Below are 17,553 nucleotides of genomic sequence, written 5' to 3' on the forward strand. Positions count from 1 at the left end.
ATTAGTCTTATGTTTTATAAGCAATAAAGCCTATTCCCTGATATCTCAGACTACCAATTTTATACAGAAAGTAACACAAACAAGCTGAAAAATAAATTCAAAAGTTTTCCTACCCCCCATCTATAAATCCCGAAAGGTTTCGCGAAGTCTGCAGTTGTACTGGGATCCCTCCTTAAATGCAGGGTGTACGTGACTGTGATAGAGGGACTATCTGGCAGGAAACCCTATGCAAATCAAAATAATTTCAAAAACAAATGTTAGCTTGGTCATTAGTTACGCCTTCGCGTCGGTTCGTTTTCCTTTACCAAGATGGCTGCCGTAGATCGCTCTTCTCATTGGTCAGATTTTCTTCAGGTGACAATCTAGCCCCACCCACTACCTCCACACGCCAGGTCCGTGTTTTAGAGAGTATAATTGGCAGGCAAGCGGGAGTGGGCGGGGCGGACGGCGGATGTGACGTTTCCGGAAGTTCCGAGTGTCATCTGCGGGGAAAGGTGGGGAAGGGTCCCGGGAAGGGTCTCGGGAAGGTGCTGCGTAGGGACTTTGAGCGTAGTCGGACTATGAAGGGAAGCGGCCTCCGTGAGTGTGGGGCCTGCATCCTTCTCCCCCCGCGTACCCGGCCTGCCCGCCGCGCGCGTGTCCCTAATGGCTCAGCTCCCCACGGGCTGGCGCCTCACCAGCAAGGCCCGGAGCTTCCCTGCCTGCGGCATTTGAAAGACCCCAAAACCTTAGATACATTTCCCTGGGGTTCGCAACTTGGGCTTGAGTGCCTTCAAGAAGATTGCCTCAGCAGTTGTCTGTAGATCCCTCTCCACTGTCTACGCCCCCTCCGCTCATTCCTGCCACTTCCTTTGCCTCCTTGTGTTCCCCTCAGTGCTTTACTCCGCCCTTCCCCCTTATTTGCGGATGCTGCATCTCTTTGGAGTTTCCACACGCGGTAGAACCGGGCGCCGCTTACTGGCCTGTGGAAGGGGTTTTTTGCTTGACCTACAAGTACCTCTCCAAGAGATATGGAGATGCAGCGAACATCCTGCGTTTAGTTTTCCCGAGCTCTGGAAACGTTTACTAATTAGGCGGCTTGGGGAGGTTTTAGATTTGTTTGTGGCTTTCCGAATACCGAAAGAGGCTTCGTGAGAGCGGCAATGTTTCTGCATCCCTAGTAATCCCCACAGCTTTTGTGCCGTTTTGTTTTAGAGGGGACGCTTTGTGGAGGAAGTGTGACCCGAATATTGAAGAGATGGAAAAATAGAATTGGCCCAGAGAAGACTCTCTGAGGGAAGAGTTGTAGTAGAAAACAAAAGCGGTAGATAGACAAATGAAACGGGAATGTGTGGATTCCTGGGCAGATTGGAATCTTGACTGAAGCAAAAGATCTCTGTTGGGGAGGGATAAATGTATGAGATGGAAAAGATAAGGTGGCGCCAGTTGATAACAGGGCCTTGAATTCCAAGATGAATTCTACTTTAGCCTGTATGGTGTACTGGTTAGGTTAGGTTGTAATTCAATGTGTATCAAATACCCAGATTCCTTTTGGAGATGATGGAGAATGGTGACATGTCATTGGAATTTGGAATCTGTTTTTTTGTTTGTTTGTTTTGAGACTGAGTCTCCCTCTGTCACCCTGACTAGAGTGCAGTGGCAACATCATAGCTCACTGCGACCTCCAACTCCTGGGTTCAAGCAATCCTCCTGCTCCAGCCTTCCTAATAGCCCAAATGACAGGCATGTGCTACCACGTCCAGCTAATTTTTTTATTTTTTTGTAGAGATGGGGTCTGGCTCTTGCTCAGGCTGGTCTGGAATTCCTGGCCTCAAGCAGTCCTCCCACCTTGTACTCCCAAAGTGCTAGAATTACTGGTGGGAGCCACCACGCCCAGCCTGGAATCTGATTCTAACCGCAAGTGTTATCTGCAAAGATTGTGGAATTTCTGGAGTTGGGACCCACGGGAGGGAAAACTCCCAGGTTAGTTGGTTTATTTTTGCCTTCCAGATTACCATGGGCCCTTTTTTTATTCAAAAAGTGCTTAGTCTTTGAAGATGAATAAATTGTTGTTTTCAAGATCTAAATTCCTTGCCATGAGAATAATGAACATTGTTATAGACTAACTGGAATCATGGTGGTTTAGTAAGTTGAGTTATTGTTATAACCATTCATTCCCAGACTAGTTCTTCTAACTAACCTTATGCTCAAATATATATCACAGAAAATGTCATTTACTCTCAGATTAAATAAAAATGATTAAACTTGAAATCTGTTAACAATCTCTATGAAAGTTCACTGAGTGTGCTATGCCAGGTACTGGAGTGGATTTAAGTGTGTAGCTGGAAGGAGAAATAATGGAAAGTAATATAGACTGTAACTATTTTTATGGTGCTAGGGCAAGGCCACCTGATGACAGGGAATGATTCACTTGAAGGGTAGAACTGCATCCCTGTGGGCTCTGATTGTTATACTCCTTATACCGACCAATTAGGGCACAGAGATTGTGGGGGTTTTGAGCCTGCCAATCCTCTCATCGTGATTTGGAGTTCCTTCCTGTAGGAAAGAGACCTTATTTGATGTAAGACACAGCACATGGTATTTTCTCTTATTTTCCTCTTAAGGTAGAGATGTGTGAGATAAACACACTGTGCTAGACTGTGCTGGGATGATGTGGGCAATGGTGTTGATACCATCTGTTTTCTCTTTTCTGTCTCAGAACTTCTTGGTCCTGATGCCTGACCATGGAGATGTGAGCCTCCCACCCGAAGACCGGGTGAGGGCTCTCTCCCAGCTGGGTAGTGCAGTGGAGGTGAATGAAGACATTCCACCCCGTCGGTACTTCCGCTCTGGAGTTGAGATGATCCGAATGGCATCCATTTACTCTGAGGAAGGCAACATTGAACATGCCTTCATCCTTTATAACAAGTATATCACGTAAGACACCCACGGTTTCCTTTTTCTTTTCCGGTGACTGATGTCTCACTTATTCTGCTCAGAATTGCTAAAACTAGAGAACTTTACAGTATCATCAGCATTAATCATTTTTGCTGGCAACGCCTACATATTAGCAGTCCTTGCTATTCAAAGACATGAGTACCCAAGGTGTTATTTTCATGACTCAGTACTTTCATGAGTAAGAGATTTAGCTCTTTGGCCTATGCCCATATGGCCCAGCTGTTAGACAAAAGAGTTGTTGGTTAAATTAGATATGTATTGATGAATGCTTTTACTGTCCTCTTTCTATTAAGGCAGCCAATCATAGGATTATTGCTGAGGTCTAGCAGAGCCAAAATTCCTCACTCTACTTATTTTCTAGCAAATTGAGTGATATAGGAAAAAGTTTTTCTTCTTTTAACCTTTATTATAATCATGCAAATCGTCCAATTGCCCACACTTTGTGTGGCTCATTACAATAAGACCTTACCCTTGAGCTGCTTATCTTCCTAGGGTAGGCAGCAAAAATAGATTTCAGTACTGTTAACAGGGAGCAACTCCTAATGCCCATGACAATGAAATGATGTGTAATTTAGAAAGGCAATAATGTTAAAGGTCTTCTTTATCATTTCTAGTCTGGTTCTTTCATAATACCAAGACCTTTAAAACAAATTGGCTCTTCAGAATTCATACACTATTTCGCCTGTATAACATCAAGTGATCTTCACGGTTCCTTGTGTACTATGTACAACATATCATCCTTCCATTCTACGTATGAGGAAACAAGCTTAGGATTTAGTGATATGCTCAATTTTCCACAGCTTAGAGTAACAAAATTCAGTTTTCTAACTTCTAATTCAGGAGTCATTCTACAACATAGGTCCTGTTTTTTCTGTTTTCCATTTAGTAGTGTTCCGTGAGTTTAAGGTTGTCTTTCAAGATAATGGTGATGAGGCTCAATGACTATTTTGTGCTTTTTATTATTAGACAGGGTCTTGCTGTTGTCACCCAGGCTGGAGTTCAATGGTGTGATCATAGCTCACTGAGCTCAAGGCATCCTCCCACCTCTGCTTCCCCAGTAGCTGAGCCTACAGGCATGTGCCACCATGCCTGGCTAATTTTTAAATTTTTTTGGAGAGATAGGTTCTCGCTATGTTGCCCATGCTGATCTCAAATTCCTGGCCTCAAACCATCCTCCTGCCTCAACCTCCCAAAGTCCTGGGAGTACCAGAGTGAGCCACTGTACTTGGCCCTATTATTGTTTTTTTAATAGGTTACATATATATACATGGTACAGAATTCAGAGGCAAAAAAGAGTATGTATAATTAAAAAGTAGATCTCCCTACCCACTCCTCTTTTCCCCCAAATTCCCAGTTCCCCTCCCCAGAGACAATCACTCTTACTAGTTTCTTACCTGTCATGCCAGAGATGATATATGCATATCAGTATGTTACATTAAGTTTTGATCACATACTCCTCTAAATCAGTTTTCTCCACTTTGGCACTCTTGGCATTTTGGACTCAATACTTCTTTGTTGTGGGCTGTCCTATGTATTGTAGGATGTTTAGCCAGCAACCCTGGTTTGTCCTCCTTAGATGCAGTTGTAGCAACAAAATGTTCCCAGATATTACCTAATGTTCTCTGAAGGACTAAATCACCCCTGGATGAGAACCAGTGCTCTAAGGAAAAGAATGAGGAAAAGTAGACTGCCTAGGATTTATATTGTAATTTTAAAATGGAAGAATCAGACTGCTGTTGTCTTTTTTTGTTTTGTTTTTTCTTAATTAGAAGTCTTGCCTGTGTTAAAAGGGTAAAAACCCTAGACAAGTTAATTTAGTAGAGTTTAATTGAGCAGAAAATGGTCATGAACCAGGTAACACTCATGACCAAAGTGGTTCAGGATGCTGTGCCCCACAGCAGAGGCTGTGCAGGCTTATTTGTAGCCAGAGAAAAGGAAATGAGATACAAAAATAGCCTGATTGGTTACAATACCATGTTTGCCTTATTTAGTCATATTTTGGCAGTCTTCAGCCTCTGATTGGATGGAGGGTCAGCTGCTATGATTGGGTGAGACTCAGCTACTTGTAACCTGTTTATGTTAAGTTATATTTTGTTTCCACAGTAAGGTAGGTTATAGTTCACAGTATATAAGGAGACAGCTTTAGGCTAAACTTATTTTACCACCTGTTTCCTCAAAAATCGTGTACTTCACTAATGCCATCATGTAGTTTCATGTGCCCTCAACGTTGGTAAAGTTTTACAGAATTGTTGTTACAGTTCTGCTTCTCTTTGTTGTTATGAGTTTTTTATTCCTAGGCACAAAATTTATTTTCCTGAAAAGTTACTTTGGCTACTGTCCTCTTTATATACTCTACTGCTGGTAGAAGTAATATTCTTGTATATTTCCAGTCATTTTGTAGATTGTCTGCTCGGAATAAAACCCATGGGCACAATTCCTTTGGAGAATCACTAATTGAGAAAGTTAAGTAGAATCATGGAAGCACTCTACCAGGTATTTTCTGAAGGGCCTTGCCCCACATGGAAAGTGCTTTCCGGGCAAGGACCATATTCATTCAGCAAATATATATTGAGTATACCTGCTGTCTACTTGGCACTGCACTAGGTACTGAATACACAGGCTGTATGAAAGGTGAATAAAATGGACTTTCCCTTGTATATCTTTCTAGGTATAGGAGAAGACAATAAACAGATTAACAAATAAATATGTACAGTCTGGGACTACAGGCATGCGCTACCATGCCTGGATAATTTTTTTCTATATATTTTTTAGTTGTCCTGCTAATTTCTTTCTATTTTTTTAGTAGAGACAGGTCTCTCTCTCTTGCTGAGGCTGGTCTCAAACTCCTGAGCTCAAATGGTCCGCCCACCTGGGCCCCCCAGAGTGCTAGGATTACAGGCATGAGCCACCTGTACCAGCCAAGGAGGATCACTTGAGCCCTGGAGTTTTAGGTTGTAGTGAGCTACAATGACACCACTGCACTCCAGCCCATGCAATAGAGCGAGTCTGTGTCTCAAAAAAAAGGGGGGAGTTTGCGTAGAGGAAGACTCAAGAGTTCAGGTTTGGGCTTTTTTTGAGATGTAACATTTGGTTGTTTTTTGGTTTGTTTGTTTTTGAGACAGAATCTTGCTTTGTTGCCCGGGCTAGAGTGTCATGGCGTCAGCCTAGCTTATAGCAACCTCACACTCCTGGGCTCAAGCGATCCTTCTGCCTCAGCCTCTCAAGTAACTGGGACTACAGGTGCGTGCCACCAAGCCCAGCTAATTTTTTTCTATATGTATTTTTAGCTGTCCAGATAATATCTTTCTATTTTTAGTAGAGACAGCTCTTGTTCAGGCTGGTCTCGAACTCCTGATCTCAAGCAATTCTCTGGCCTCAGCCTCCCAGAGCACTGGGTTTACAGGTGTGAGCCACTGCCCTGGCCCAACATGTAAAGTTTCAGATGCCTCTGAGATATCCAAGTAGAAATGTGAAGTAGGAGGTCAAATGTACATACCAGCTGAAACTCAGAGCATTCTGAGCTGGAAATACAAATGAGGGAGTCATCAGTATGAGATTGTTCTGTAGCCATGGGAATCACAGAGATTTTCTCATGAAGAAGTTCTTAATCTGGGTTTAAGAAATCTTACAAGGAATCATTGATAGAATTCAAGGGGTCCATGAACTTGGAAAAATTTTTATTGTTTTTACTAAGCACTGACTGAAATTTAGCATTTATATCACATTATAGTCATTGCTAACATCTCAAAATAGCATTTATACTTATAACTACTTCAGAATTACAGTACAGAGTTATTTATCCACAACTAGATCTTGTTGTTTAATAAAGAACATTATAAAGAAGTACATATCACAGTTTTTAAAAATATTTTGAAAATTGTATTTCTGTAAAATAGATTTCTTTTTAATCTTTTCTACTTTATATTATGCCTTGAAAAGTTATTCTGAGAAGGAGTTCCTCAACTTCACCAGATGCCAGAAGGATCCATGCACATAAAAGGGTCAAGAATCCCTGATAATGACACTATAGAATGAGAAGAGAAGGAGCCTAGAACAGAGACCTGAGGTTGGTTAGTGAAGGGAAATCCAACAGAAGATACTTCCAGGAAGGTTCGAGAGGTTGGAGGAAATCCAGGAAAGAGCAGTGTCATGTGAGCCAAAAGAGGTCAGTGTTTGAAGGAGAGTGGCCAACTGTATCAGATGGATGAGGTTAGAAAACCGTCCTTTGGGTTTGGTAACAGGATGTCACTGGTGATCTTGGTAAGCAATTTCCTAGAAGTGTAAAAAAGCCACTAGATTGGAAAGGGTGGAAAGGACAATAAGAAAGTGGAAGCAGGCAGACGCGGTGGCTCACGCCTGTAATCCTGACACTCTGGGAGACCAAGGCGGGAGGATTGCTCAAGGTCAGGAGTTCAGAACCAGCCTGAGTAAGGGTGAGACCCCATCTCTACTGAAAATAGAAAGAAATTAATTGACCAACTAAAAATATATAGAAAAAATTAGCCGGGCATGGTGGCACATGCCTGTAGTCGCAGCTACTCGGGAGGCTGAGGCAGAAGGATTGCTTGAGCCCAGGAATTTGAGGTTGCTGTGAGCTAGGCTGATGCCATGGCACTGTAGCCTGAGCAAGAGAGTGAGATTCTGTCTAAGAAAGAAAGAGAGAGAGAGAGAGAGAGAGAGAGAGAGAGGGAGGGAGGGAGGGAGGGAGGGAGGGAGGGAGGGAGGGAGGGAAGAAAGAAAGGGAAGAAAGGAAGGAAAGAGAAGAGAAGGGGGAAGGGAAGGGAAGAGGAAGAGGAAGAGAACAGAGGGAGGAAGGGAGTATAGACCTGACGTTGGCAATTCTTTTTTCTGTACAGGGCCAGATAATAAATACTTTTGGCTTTGTGAGCCATTTAATCTCTGTCACAACCTCTGCTTTGTAATGTGAAAGCATCATAAACAACACATTAATGAACAGATGTGGCTGCTTCCAATGAAACTTTATTGACAAAATCAGATGGCTAGCCTGATTTGACTCACCAGCTGTAGTTTGCCAAACCCTGGTATAGACAAGTCTTTAGAGGACTTTGGCTAGGAAGGAAAGTAGGAAAATGGGGAAATAGTTTAAGGGGAACAAGGAGTGTGTGAATGTGTGTATGTATTTTAAGATAAGAGATTCTGGAATATGTTTTTGCTGATGGAAAGGATCCTGTGGAAAAGGAGAGGCTGATGGTCCAGAAGAGAGTTTAACTATAGCAATAAGCTCCTAAGAAGGCAAGAGGGACTAGAATTAAGAGTACACAGATGCTTAAGAAATTGTTTTGTTTTGTTTTGTTTTTATGTCATTTGGTGTTACTTTTAGAAACCTGAATATCAGTGTTAACAGCAAGACTGATATGGGGAGTCTGTCCCTGTATAAGGTGTTCTGCTTACAGGACCATTTAATATGATGAACTAGGCCTGGAGGAGAGTGGAGTGGGGAGTGGATTTAGCAGCTCATTTATTTTATTTGTTGGATTAATGGTTTAATTTGTGATTTTGTTGGGTTGGCTTGACTTGAAGCAATAAAGGTAGCTACCTTCATTTTTCTTGTGATACCTTCAAGATTCTGATGCTGATTCTGTGAGCTGACAAGTGCAGCAGTTAAGATGTTCTAGCTCAGTGATTCTTTATCTGTTTTTCTACCATGTTTTATTTGGTATCAATAACAGTGGCTTACTTAACAGGTAACTACAATCAAGGAGAGAGGAGAGGAAACAAACATCTACCTCACTACTCCTCTGCCTCCCCCACTATTGAGAATCATTGTTCTGGACCATTTGTGCATACTTTAGTTCAGGATTTTAAAAGGCATGTTTGTTCTTTTTCCTGGAGCAGTTCAGGCATCTTAATGATCTCAGGCATATTTCCCCTCCGTGCTTTCCCTAATGTAGGAATGCTTTGCCTTTTGCAGACCCCAGTATAGAAGAAAGACCTTCAGCATATTATATCAGTACATATTTTCATGATGAGCACAGACAATAAGCCAGGCAGTGGATTCTTTCATAGCTTTTTATGGTCATCGACTAGGCTGCGCAGAAGGGAGTCACAGCATTCAAGCAATTTCTATCTGCTATGTGAGCCTCTGGTAACACAAACCCTCTTTCTGAAAATGAACTGTCACCTATATTGAAAATATTTACTGGGATTGGAGTTTATGGACTGAAGAAGAGTTCATCTGCAATTATGTTTACTTTGCTGACTAACTTTTAAGATGAGAAGGAATGAGATGATGGTCCTTAATACATCCATGTTATATTAATAGAATTTCTGCTTGACTTTTTAAATTATTTATTTTTTATAGAAATTTAACACTTGTTTATGATTTATATTTTTTTTTTCAAACATCTCAAGGGAGATACTAAAGTGAAAAGAAAAGTCCCATCTATTAGAGCTGACCACTGGTATGTTTCTTGTGTGTGTAAGACATTATTTATGCACATGCAAGCACACACACACATGCAAGCATCATAAGTGGGATCATATGATGTATTCTGTTCTGTGACTTGCTTTCTTAACACCAGTGCCTTTCCATATCAGGATGTACTGAGCCATCTTGTTCTGCCTCATGGCTGTTCCATCTGCCTGGAATAGTCTGACCCTAGATTTCTTCATGGCTTCCTCTGTTCCATTCCTTAACCAAATGGCACCTTCCTTAGTTCTGCTATCTAAAATATCAAGCCTTCCCCTATCATATTCTACCCCCTTCACTAATTTTTTTTTTTTGAGACAGAGTCTTGCTTTTGTTGCCCAAGCTAGAGTGAGTGCCGTGGCATCAGCCTAGCTCACAGCAACCTCAAACGCCTGTGCTCAAGCAATCCTTCTGCCTCACCTCCCAAGTAGCTGGGACTACAGGCATGCGCCACCATGCCCAGCTAATTTTTTCTATATATATTAGTTGGCCAATTAATTTCTTTCTATTTATAGTAGAGACGGGGTCTCGCTCTTGCTCAGGCTGGTTTCGAACTCCTGACTTAGAGCAGTCCGCCCGTCTCAACCTCCTAGAGTGCTAGGATTATAGGCGTGAGCCACCGCGCCCGGCTTCCCCTTCACTATTAATGACTTTCCTAGCATTAATTATCTAACATACTTTTTGTTTTGTTTATTGTCTCTTTCTCCACTGTAATGTAGACTTTATGATGAGGAGGAAGTTTTGACTGTGCCATTCACTGTCATATCCTCAGCCTTTAGAATAATGCCTGACTCCATAGTAGGTGCTCAGTAAATATTGGTTGAATGAATGAGTGACTGATTACATTGTTTTCAATTTAGGTATACTGTAATTTATTAATTTATTAAATAATTATCCTTGGTGGACATTTAGGTTTTGTTGGTTTTTTTTTGTTTGTTTTTTTTTTAGTTTTCTTTACTTTTATAAACAATGCTATATTGAATACTCTTGTATGTATATTTTTGTACTATTGTATAATCTCTAGAATAGATTCCTAGAGATAGAATTATACGTTTAAAGCAGGCATCCTCAAACTATGGCATGCGGACCATATACGGGCGCCTAGCACATTTATCTGGCCCTCTGGGTGTTTTTGCTGCCGCTGCCTGTCCTGCTTAGCAGCCGACTCATCCCAGGCCCATGGTGCATACTCTCTAATGGTCTGAGGGACAGTGAACTGGCCCCCTGTTTAAAAAGTTTGAAGATCCCTGGTTTAAAGGATACTCATATTTTGAATTTTGAATAATTATTTCCTAGCTTTTCCCTCCCCTAAGAAAAAAAGTTTATATCAATTTACAATTCTGCTAACAGTATATGAGGACTCCTATTTCCCTACACTCTTCCCTACACCAGGTATCATCAACCTTTAAGTCTTTGCCAATCTGATGGATGAAAATGACGTCTCATCTTAATTTGAATTTCTTCCATTGTGAGTGAAGTTGAGAACTGTTTCATATATTTATTCAACTTTTGTATTTACTTTTCTGCTTATCTCGTTTTTTTCCATTGTTGGTTGTTTTGCTCATATTTTTGCTAACACATCTTTTTTTGCTTTGGTATATTTCTTCTCTAGGCTGCAACCAAATATAACCCCAGAGAACAGTATACATCTGGGCCACTGCTATTCTATGCCTAGAAAGTTTCTACCCTAGTGTTAGCTTCTTCATCTCTTATTCTTGCTCATATTTCTTTTGTGTGTGTGTGAGACAGAGTCTCACTCCGTTGCCCGGGCTAGAGTGCAGTGGTGTCATCATAGCTCACTGCAGCCTCAAATTCCTGGGCTCGGCCGGGCGCGGTGGCTCATGCCTGTAATCCTAGCACTCTGGGAGGCCAAGGTGGGTGGATCACTCAAGGTCAGGAGTTCAAAACCAGCCTGAGCAAGAGCGAGACCCCGTCTCTACTGAAAATAGAAACAAATTAATTGGCCAACTAAAATATATAGAAAAAATTAGCCGGGTGTGGTGGTACATGCCTGTAGTCCCAGCTACTCGGGAGGCTGAGGCAGAAGGATTGCTTAAACCCAGGAGTTTGAGGTTGCTGTGAGCTAGGCTGATGCCACAGCACTCTAGCCTGGGCAACAAAGTAAGACTCTGTCTCAAAAAAAAAAAAATTCCTGGGCTCAAGTGATCCTCCTGCCGGAGCCCCCAGAGTAGTTAGGACTACAGGTGCACACCATCACACCTGGCTAATTTCTTATAGAAAAGTGGTCTTGCTATGTTGCTCAGGCAGGTCTTGAACTCCTGGCCTCAAGCACTTCAGCCTCAGCCTCCCAAAATGCTGGGATTACAGGCATGAGCCACTATGCCTGACCTGATCATATTTTTGTTGGTTTGTTTATTAGTAAAGATAATCATGTAAGTACATAGCAGATGTTGGCTATGTGCTAGATACTATGCTTAGCTCTTTATTTTTATTACCTAAGTGTCACAGCAACCCTATCAGGGTGTACTAGTTTATCTCCATCTATGTAATTTATATGTAGAGAAACTGAAGGATGGTGAGATTAAGTGATTTGCCCAAGGTCGCAAGGCTAGTAAATGGCAAAGCCGGATTTTGAGCCCAGGCACAGTGGCTCTATGGCCTGCCCTCCTCACCACTGAGCTCTTTTACCTCCAGTATGGGTAATGGGTTATGTTGCCCATTGTCTGTTTTCAAGAGACCTTTCTGCCCATATCCCCATTCAGAAAATTGACTACTACTGCTGAAACAAGGGCAAGGTATTCATGTATGGGTCCAGGAGTTTTTTCTTTACTTGTAAACTAGATTCCATTACATGGTTCAAAGTCAAAAAATATAAAAAGGCATTTGGTGAGAAATGTCATTCCCACTCTTATCTCATTCTATTTCCCCTGCCTTCTACTTTTATTAGTTTCTGTGTATACTTCCTGTATCTTAGTATACTTACAAGCAAAATAATGAAATACAGCAGGTCCTTTTGTTCAGTGTCATTTTGTTGTAACATTGATGAGAAAAAAAATCGATTCCCAGCCAGGGCCACTGTGTAGGGTCTGCATGTTCTCTGTATGTCTTTGTGGGTTTTCTCTGGGTTCTCTGGCTTCCTCCCACATCCCAAAGATGTATATGTTGGGTGAATTAGCATAAAAAAATTCTCTGAGTCTGAGTGAGTGTGGATGTGTGTGTTAGTGTATCCTGGGATGGGTCCTATCCAGGGCTGGCTCCCACCTTGAGCTCTGAGCTGCCTGGATGGGCTCTGGCCACCTGTGACCCTGAACTGGAATAAGTGGATAAACAGTGATCTTTCTTGTTTTTATTAATCTTCTTAAATGTATATATAGCTCACATTTACTTCAATGTCTAATATTAGAAGTGTTAGAAGTTCAACATTTAGAAGTTTAGTGATGTGTTTGTGACCAGAAATATACCATAGTATCTTAACTCGTGTATGTGTCAATTAGTCTATGGTAAAACTAGTTTCCTTGTATGTCATTTCACTTAAAGTTGCAGTTTCCAAGAACCTGTTGACACTGTTGAAGACTTATTGTATATACGTATGTATATATAATGTTCCCCCTTTCTTACACATAAAGTACCATACTGTATACACTTTTTTACACTTTATTTTACACTTTATTTTCTTTTCTTCACTCGATTTATCCAAAGGCTAAGACCATTTCATTTATCAAATATTTATTGAGCGCCTCCTTATACAAGGCACTATGCTGGCTTTAGAGGAGTATACAAAAAGCATTAAACAGAAATCTCTGGCCCCAGGGAGTTTACAGTCCAGTTCTGGAACAAGAGCCTCAGTGAACGTAAAGTGTGGTATTTATATGACATGCTGCTTTCTTGCCAGATTCAGGCCTCAATGTAAAGCACACTCAGCCTGCTGAAGGTAGAAAATATACATCTTTGTCTTTGGGGACCAAGGCAAGATCTACTGAATTATGTCTCTAGAATGTAAGAACTATATCTTATTCATCTTAATATCTTTTCCAGGACTTTATGGTTTAAACAAATGACTCTGTACTTGTTTTAAATATAAACTTCAAGGAAACTTTTATATCTTTTTCGTGAACACAAAGGGAAGATTTTTAGAACCATTTTGATTGTAGAATTCATCCCTCCCTGAGGAGCCTTGTCAACTAGGATTGAAATGAAATTTTCATGTACCTAATATAGACCTGAAGGAGGAGAGCTTATCTAAAGAGGGTTTGTTTTGGTGAGAGTCATTTCCTTTTTCCCTTACTGAGGTTTCCTCCTCCATTTACTCCTACTCCGTGGGCACAAAGTAGAGAAGAATTAGTTTATCCCAACTAGAGTATAGTATTTTAGAGCTTTGGGAAAGCTACCCTCAATTTAAAAGAGATCTTTGTTCAGAACCTCTCCAATAGTTCCACACATGCCAGGAGCCATGAGGAAGCAGTATGGTGTAATGGTTAAAAGATGCTCTGGAGCTGGCCTGCTAGCATTGACATTTTAAGTCTGCCACTTTCCTCCTGTGACAAGTTACTGGACTTCTGTTTGTTTTTACGGTCTCTAAGTAGAGATTATAAATGTTAAAGGTCTATGACTTGATTCAGTTTATTCTTCACACTGAGCTTTATAGCCAAGGACAAGAACTGAAAGAGAAAATCTAGCATTTTATATTTATCTAAGCACTTTTCATAAATGATCGTAATGTATACTATACACGTGTAATATGTACATATTACATGTATATAATACATGTGCTAAGTGTTTCCACGCTAACTATGATGCAAAGGAATGTTCCTTGAATGAAGATAAATTCTAAAGGAAAAAAAGTCAAAGTTAAAGGTCACATAAAGGCTAGAAGTAGTAATTGAACATGGTTTTTCTCTTAGCCTCCTTCCCAGGGCTGCCAAAATATTTTTCAAAGAATGTTTTGTGACGGAGGCCCTTTCCTTAGAAAGCCTGTCACATTACAAAAAGAAAAGGATCTCTTTCTTTGGAGGTACATTTTGGGGCACAGGAAAGGCTCTTATTTTTTTTCTAGCCATCCTTTTTGTTGTAGAAGTCTGGTGCTTGCTGCCACATACCTGGTTTGGGAGAAGAGAAAGACTTGGGCTCTTTACAGGCCTAGATATGGAAAGGAACCATGGCCTGGCTGAGTGTGCCTGCTCTCCCTCCCCTACACCTCTAGAAACCCTTCATGTGAGAGCTGCAGGATAAGGGAAGAGTTGCACTGCTTCAGGGTCCTACAGAGATTTGGACATTTTTTTTCTTTTTTGAGACACAGTCTCATTCTGTTGCTCGGACTAGAGTGCTGTGGCGTCAGCCTAGCTCACAGCAACCTTAAACTCCTGGGCTCAGGCAATCCTCCTGCCTCAGCCTCCTGAGTAGCTGGGACTACAGGCATGCGTCACCATGCCTGGCTAATTTTTTTCTATATATTTTTAGTTGGCCAATTAATTTCTTTCTATTTTGAGTAGAGGCTGGGTCTCACTTTTGCTCAGGCTGGTTTTGAACTTCTGACCTTGAGCAATCCTCCTGCCTCGGCCTCCCAGAGTTCTAGGATTACAGGCATAAGCCACCACGCCTGGCCAAAGATTTGAACATTGTCTTTGTATCATAGTCATTTTGATCTGTTCCCTCAGGCTTTTTATTGAGAAACTGCCAAAGCATCGAGATTACAAATCTGCTGTCATTCCTGAAAAGAAAGACACGGTAAAGGTGGGTCTTCACTTTCATTGTTTGCCCATCTAAAAGCTTCAAAGCATCATAGTCTTACTTCAAGATAATAGTATTAGTCTCTGCATCTGAGCATCAAATCCTGCAGTAGGAGATAAGGCCATTTTACTAGAAGAGTTATGAGGTTGCACATATGCTACAGTAGGGGGTATTTTATTTTATTTTATTTTATTTTATTTATTTTTTTTTTTTTTGAGACAGAGTCTCACTCTGTTGCCCGGGCTAGAGTGCCATGGCATCTGCCTAGCTCACAGCAACCTCAAACTTCTGGGCTCAGGCGATCCTTTCTGCCTTAGCCTCCCGAGAAGCTGGGACTACAGGCATGTACCACCATGTCCAGCTGATTTTTTCTATATGTATTAGTTGGGCAATTAATTTCTTTCTATTTTTAATAGAGATGGGGTCTCACTCTTGCTCAGGCTGATTTCAAACTCCTGACCTTGAGCGATCCTCCCACCTCAGCCTCCCAGAGTGCTAGGATTATAGGTGTGAGCCACCACGCCCAACCAATAGGGGGTATTTTATATCATTTTGGGAAACATTGTTGCCATTGCCAGTTTGACTTAAGTCTTCTTTTCTCTTCTTACTTAGCTGACATTGTTTCTAATTCTGTTTTCTGGTTTTTATTTCAGAAATTAAAGGAAATTGCATTTCCCAAGGCAGAAGAACTGAAGGCAGAACTATTAAAACGATACACCAAAGAATATACAGAATATAATGAAGAAAAGGTCAGTAAATAACAGCAAAGAAAAAGAAAAAATTATTTTGGTTTCTTTGGCTGTGCTCTGGGATTATAACATGATATTTCAACAGTCCTGCAATTTTATGCAAAGGCCAGAAACTCAAAAGAGTAGAACACCAGTGCTTAGGCTCAGGCTTCTAACACAGATTTAGCTTACTTGTTCAAGAGGGTCAGTTGGGAGACAGAAAATCTATTGCCTGTCTGCTCTATCTAGAGTAAGAGCCTTAAGAACAATGAAAATTGTAACCAAAACATACATTTTTCCATCAGAGAATTTGAGGATTTGATTCACATTTGGTGATACCTGAAGCTGTTTATAATAATCGATTTTTCAAGCCATTTTCTAATGATTCTTGTTAGGAAGAGTCACGTAAAACATGCAGAGAAGGCCCCAGGGAACTGCCAGTGGCCAGATGTGAATACACACTGCAGCTGTCTGCTGTGCCCTATTCTGGACTGTGATGTTGAATATCAGCAGAGGGGTGAATAGCTATGAAGAGTATATTTCTATGGCACCGAGTGAGTGAAAAGTTTAATGTAGGAGGTTATTAATTAATATTTCTTAGTAGTTTAAAATGTCACTGCATATTGAATTGATTACCAGAAAAATTTCAGAGGCTTCATTTTGGGTTAAAATTCAGTAGAAGGCTAAAATGGGAGCATCGCTTGAGGTCAGGAGTTTGAGACCAGCCTAAGCAACATAGTGAGGCCTTGTCTCTAAAAAGTAAAAAATAAATTAGTTGGACATGGTGGCACACACCTATAGGCCCAATTACTTGAGAGGCTGACATGGAGGATGCCTTAGGCCCAAGAATTCGAGGCTACAGCAAGCTGTCATTGTGCCACTGCACTCTTGCCTGGGCGACAACGAGACTCCATCACTAGGGAAAAAAAAATTCATTAGAGACCCTTAGCGTATCAGGTATAAGTTTAGATTTGGTTCTATTTTACAGCCTTACTTTCGATACAGAATATAGACATGGAACAATTAGAGAATAAAAACTGTATGTGGTGCAGCTTATGGAGAACAGACAGTAAGTTGCTTCAGGATTTCAGTAAAGAAGAAATGCACTGACTGGAGTCATCAAGGGGACAGGTACTAAGAGGATTGGGACTTTAATTGTCCTTGAAGGTGGGTATACAGATAGGAAGGGGTGTGTGTGACTGTATTCCATGAATATAAAGTACAAGGGAAGTATGAATTTTGAGTTAGGAAATCAGGCCAGAGCAGAAGTACATTTTGGAAATCTCCCTGCTAAAAAGCCTTGTTCTCCTGAGGTGTGAAGGCATCTGAGGGGTGATGTAGAGGCCTAAATCCTTTTCTTTATTTGTAGAAGAAGGAAGCGGAGGAATTTGCCCGTAACATGGCCATCCAGCAGGAGCTAGAAAAGGAAAGACAGAGGATAGCACAGCAGAAGCAGCAGCAATTGGAACAGGAACAGTTCCATGCCTTTGAGGAGATGATTCGGAACCAGGAGCTAGAAAAAGAGCGACTGAAAATTGTACAGGAGTTTGGGAAGGTGGACCCTGGCCGAGGAGGCCCACTGGTGCCTGACTTGGAAAAGCCCTCCTTAGATGTGTTCCCCACCTCACCTGTCTCATCCACACAGCCTTTAGACTGTAACACAACTGTAAGGCCAGCTAAGCCACCAGTGGTGGATAGGTCCCTGAAACCTGGAGCACTGAGCAACTCAGAGAGTGGTGAGTACACGTGCTGATCCTGTTCCATCTCAGT

General features: G+C 41.4%; 1 protein-coding gene across 4 annotated transcripts in view; it reads left to right on the forward strand.

Annotated features, from left to right (window-relative positions):
- The first annotated feature begins 426 nt into the window (after positions 1–426).
- The window catches only part of STAMBP (STAM binding protein), a 32,768-nt gene continuing 15,641 nt past the window's right edge, over positions 427–17,553 (forward strand). Inside the window, exons 1-6 of one of the 4 annotated variants that reach the window (XM_076000884.1) lie at positions 427–494; positions 1,766–1,962; positions 2,699–2,916; positions 14,983–15,058; positions 15,709–15,804; positions 17,153–17,519. In XM_076000884.1, the coding sequence (XP_075856999.1) occupies positions 2,714–2,916; positions 14,983–15,058; positions 15,709–15,804; positions 17,153–17,519 (742 nt within the window). In that variant the 5' untranslated portion in view covers positions 427–494; positions 1,766–1,962; positions 2,699–2,713. Of the gene's footprint in view, positions 580–1,765; positions 1,963–2,469; positions 2,561–2,698; positions 2,917–14,982; positions 15,059–15,708; positions 15,805–17,152; positions 17,520–17,553 lie in introns of those variants that run through there. The other 3 variants (XM_076000885.1, XM_012788678.2, XM_012788680.2) reach the window with 3 other exon arrangements.

This window comes from Microcebus murinus, chromosome 3 (assembly GCF_040939455.1).
Source record: "Microcebus murinus isolate Inina chromosome 3, M.murinus_Inina_mat1.0, whole genome shotgun sequence".
NCBI lineage: Eukaryota > Metazoa > Chordata > Mammalia > Primates > Cheirogaleidae > Microcebus > Microcebus murinus.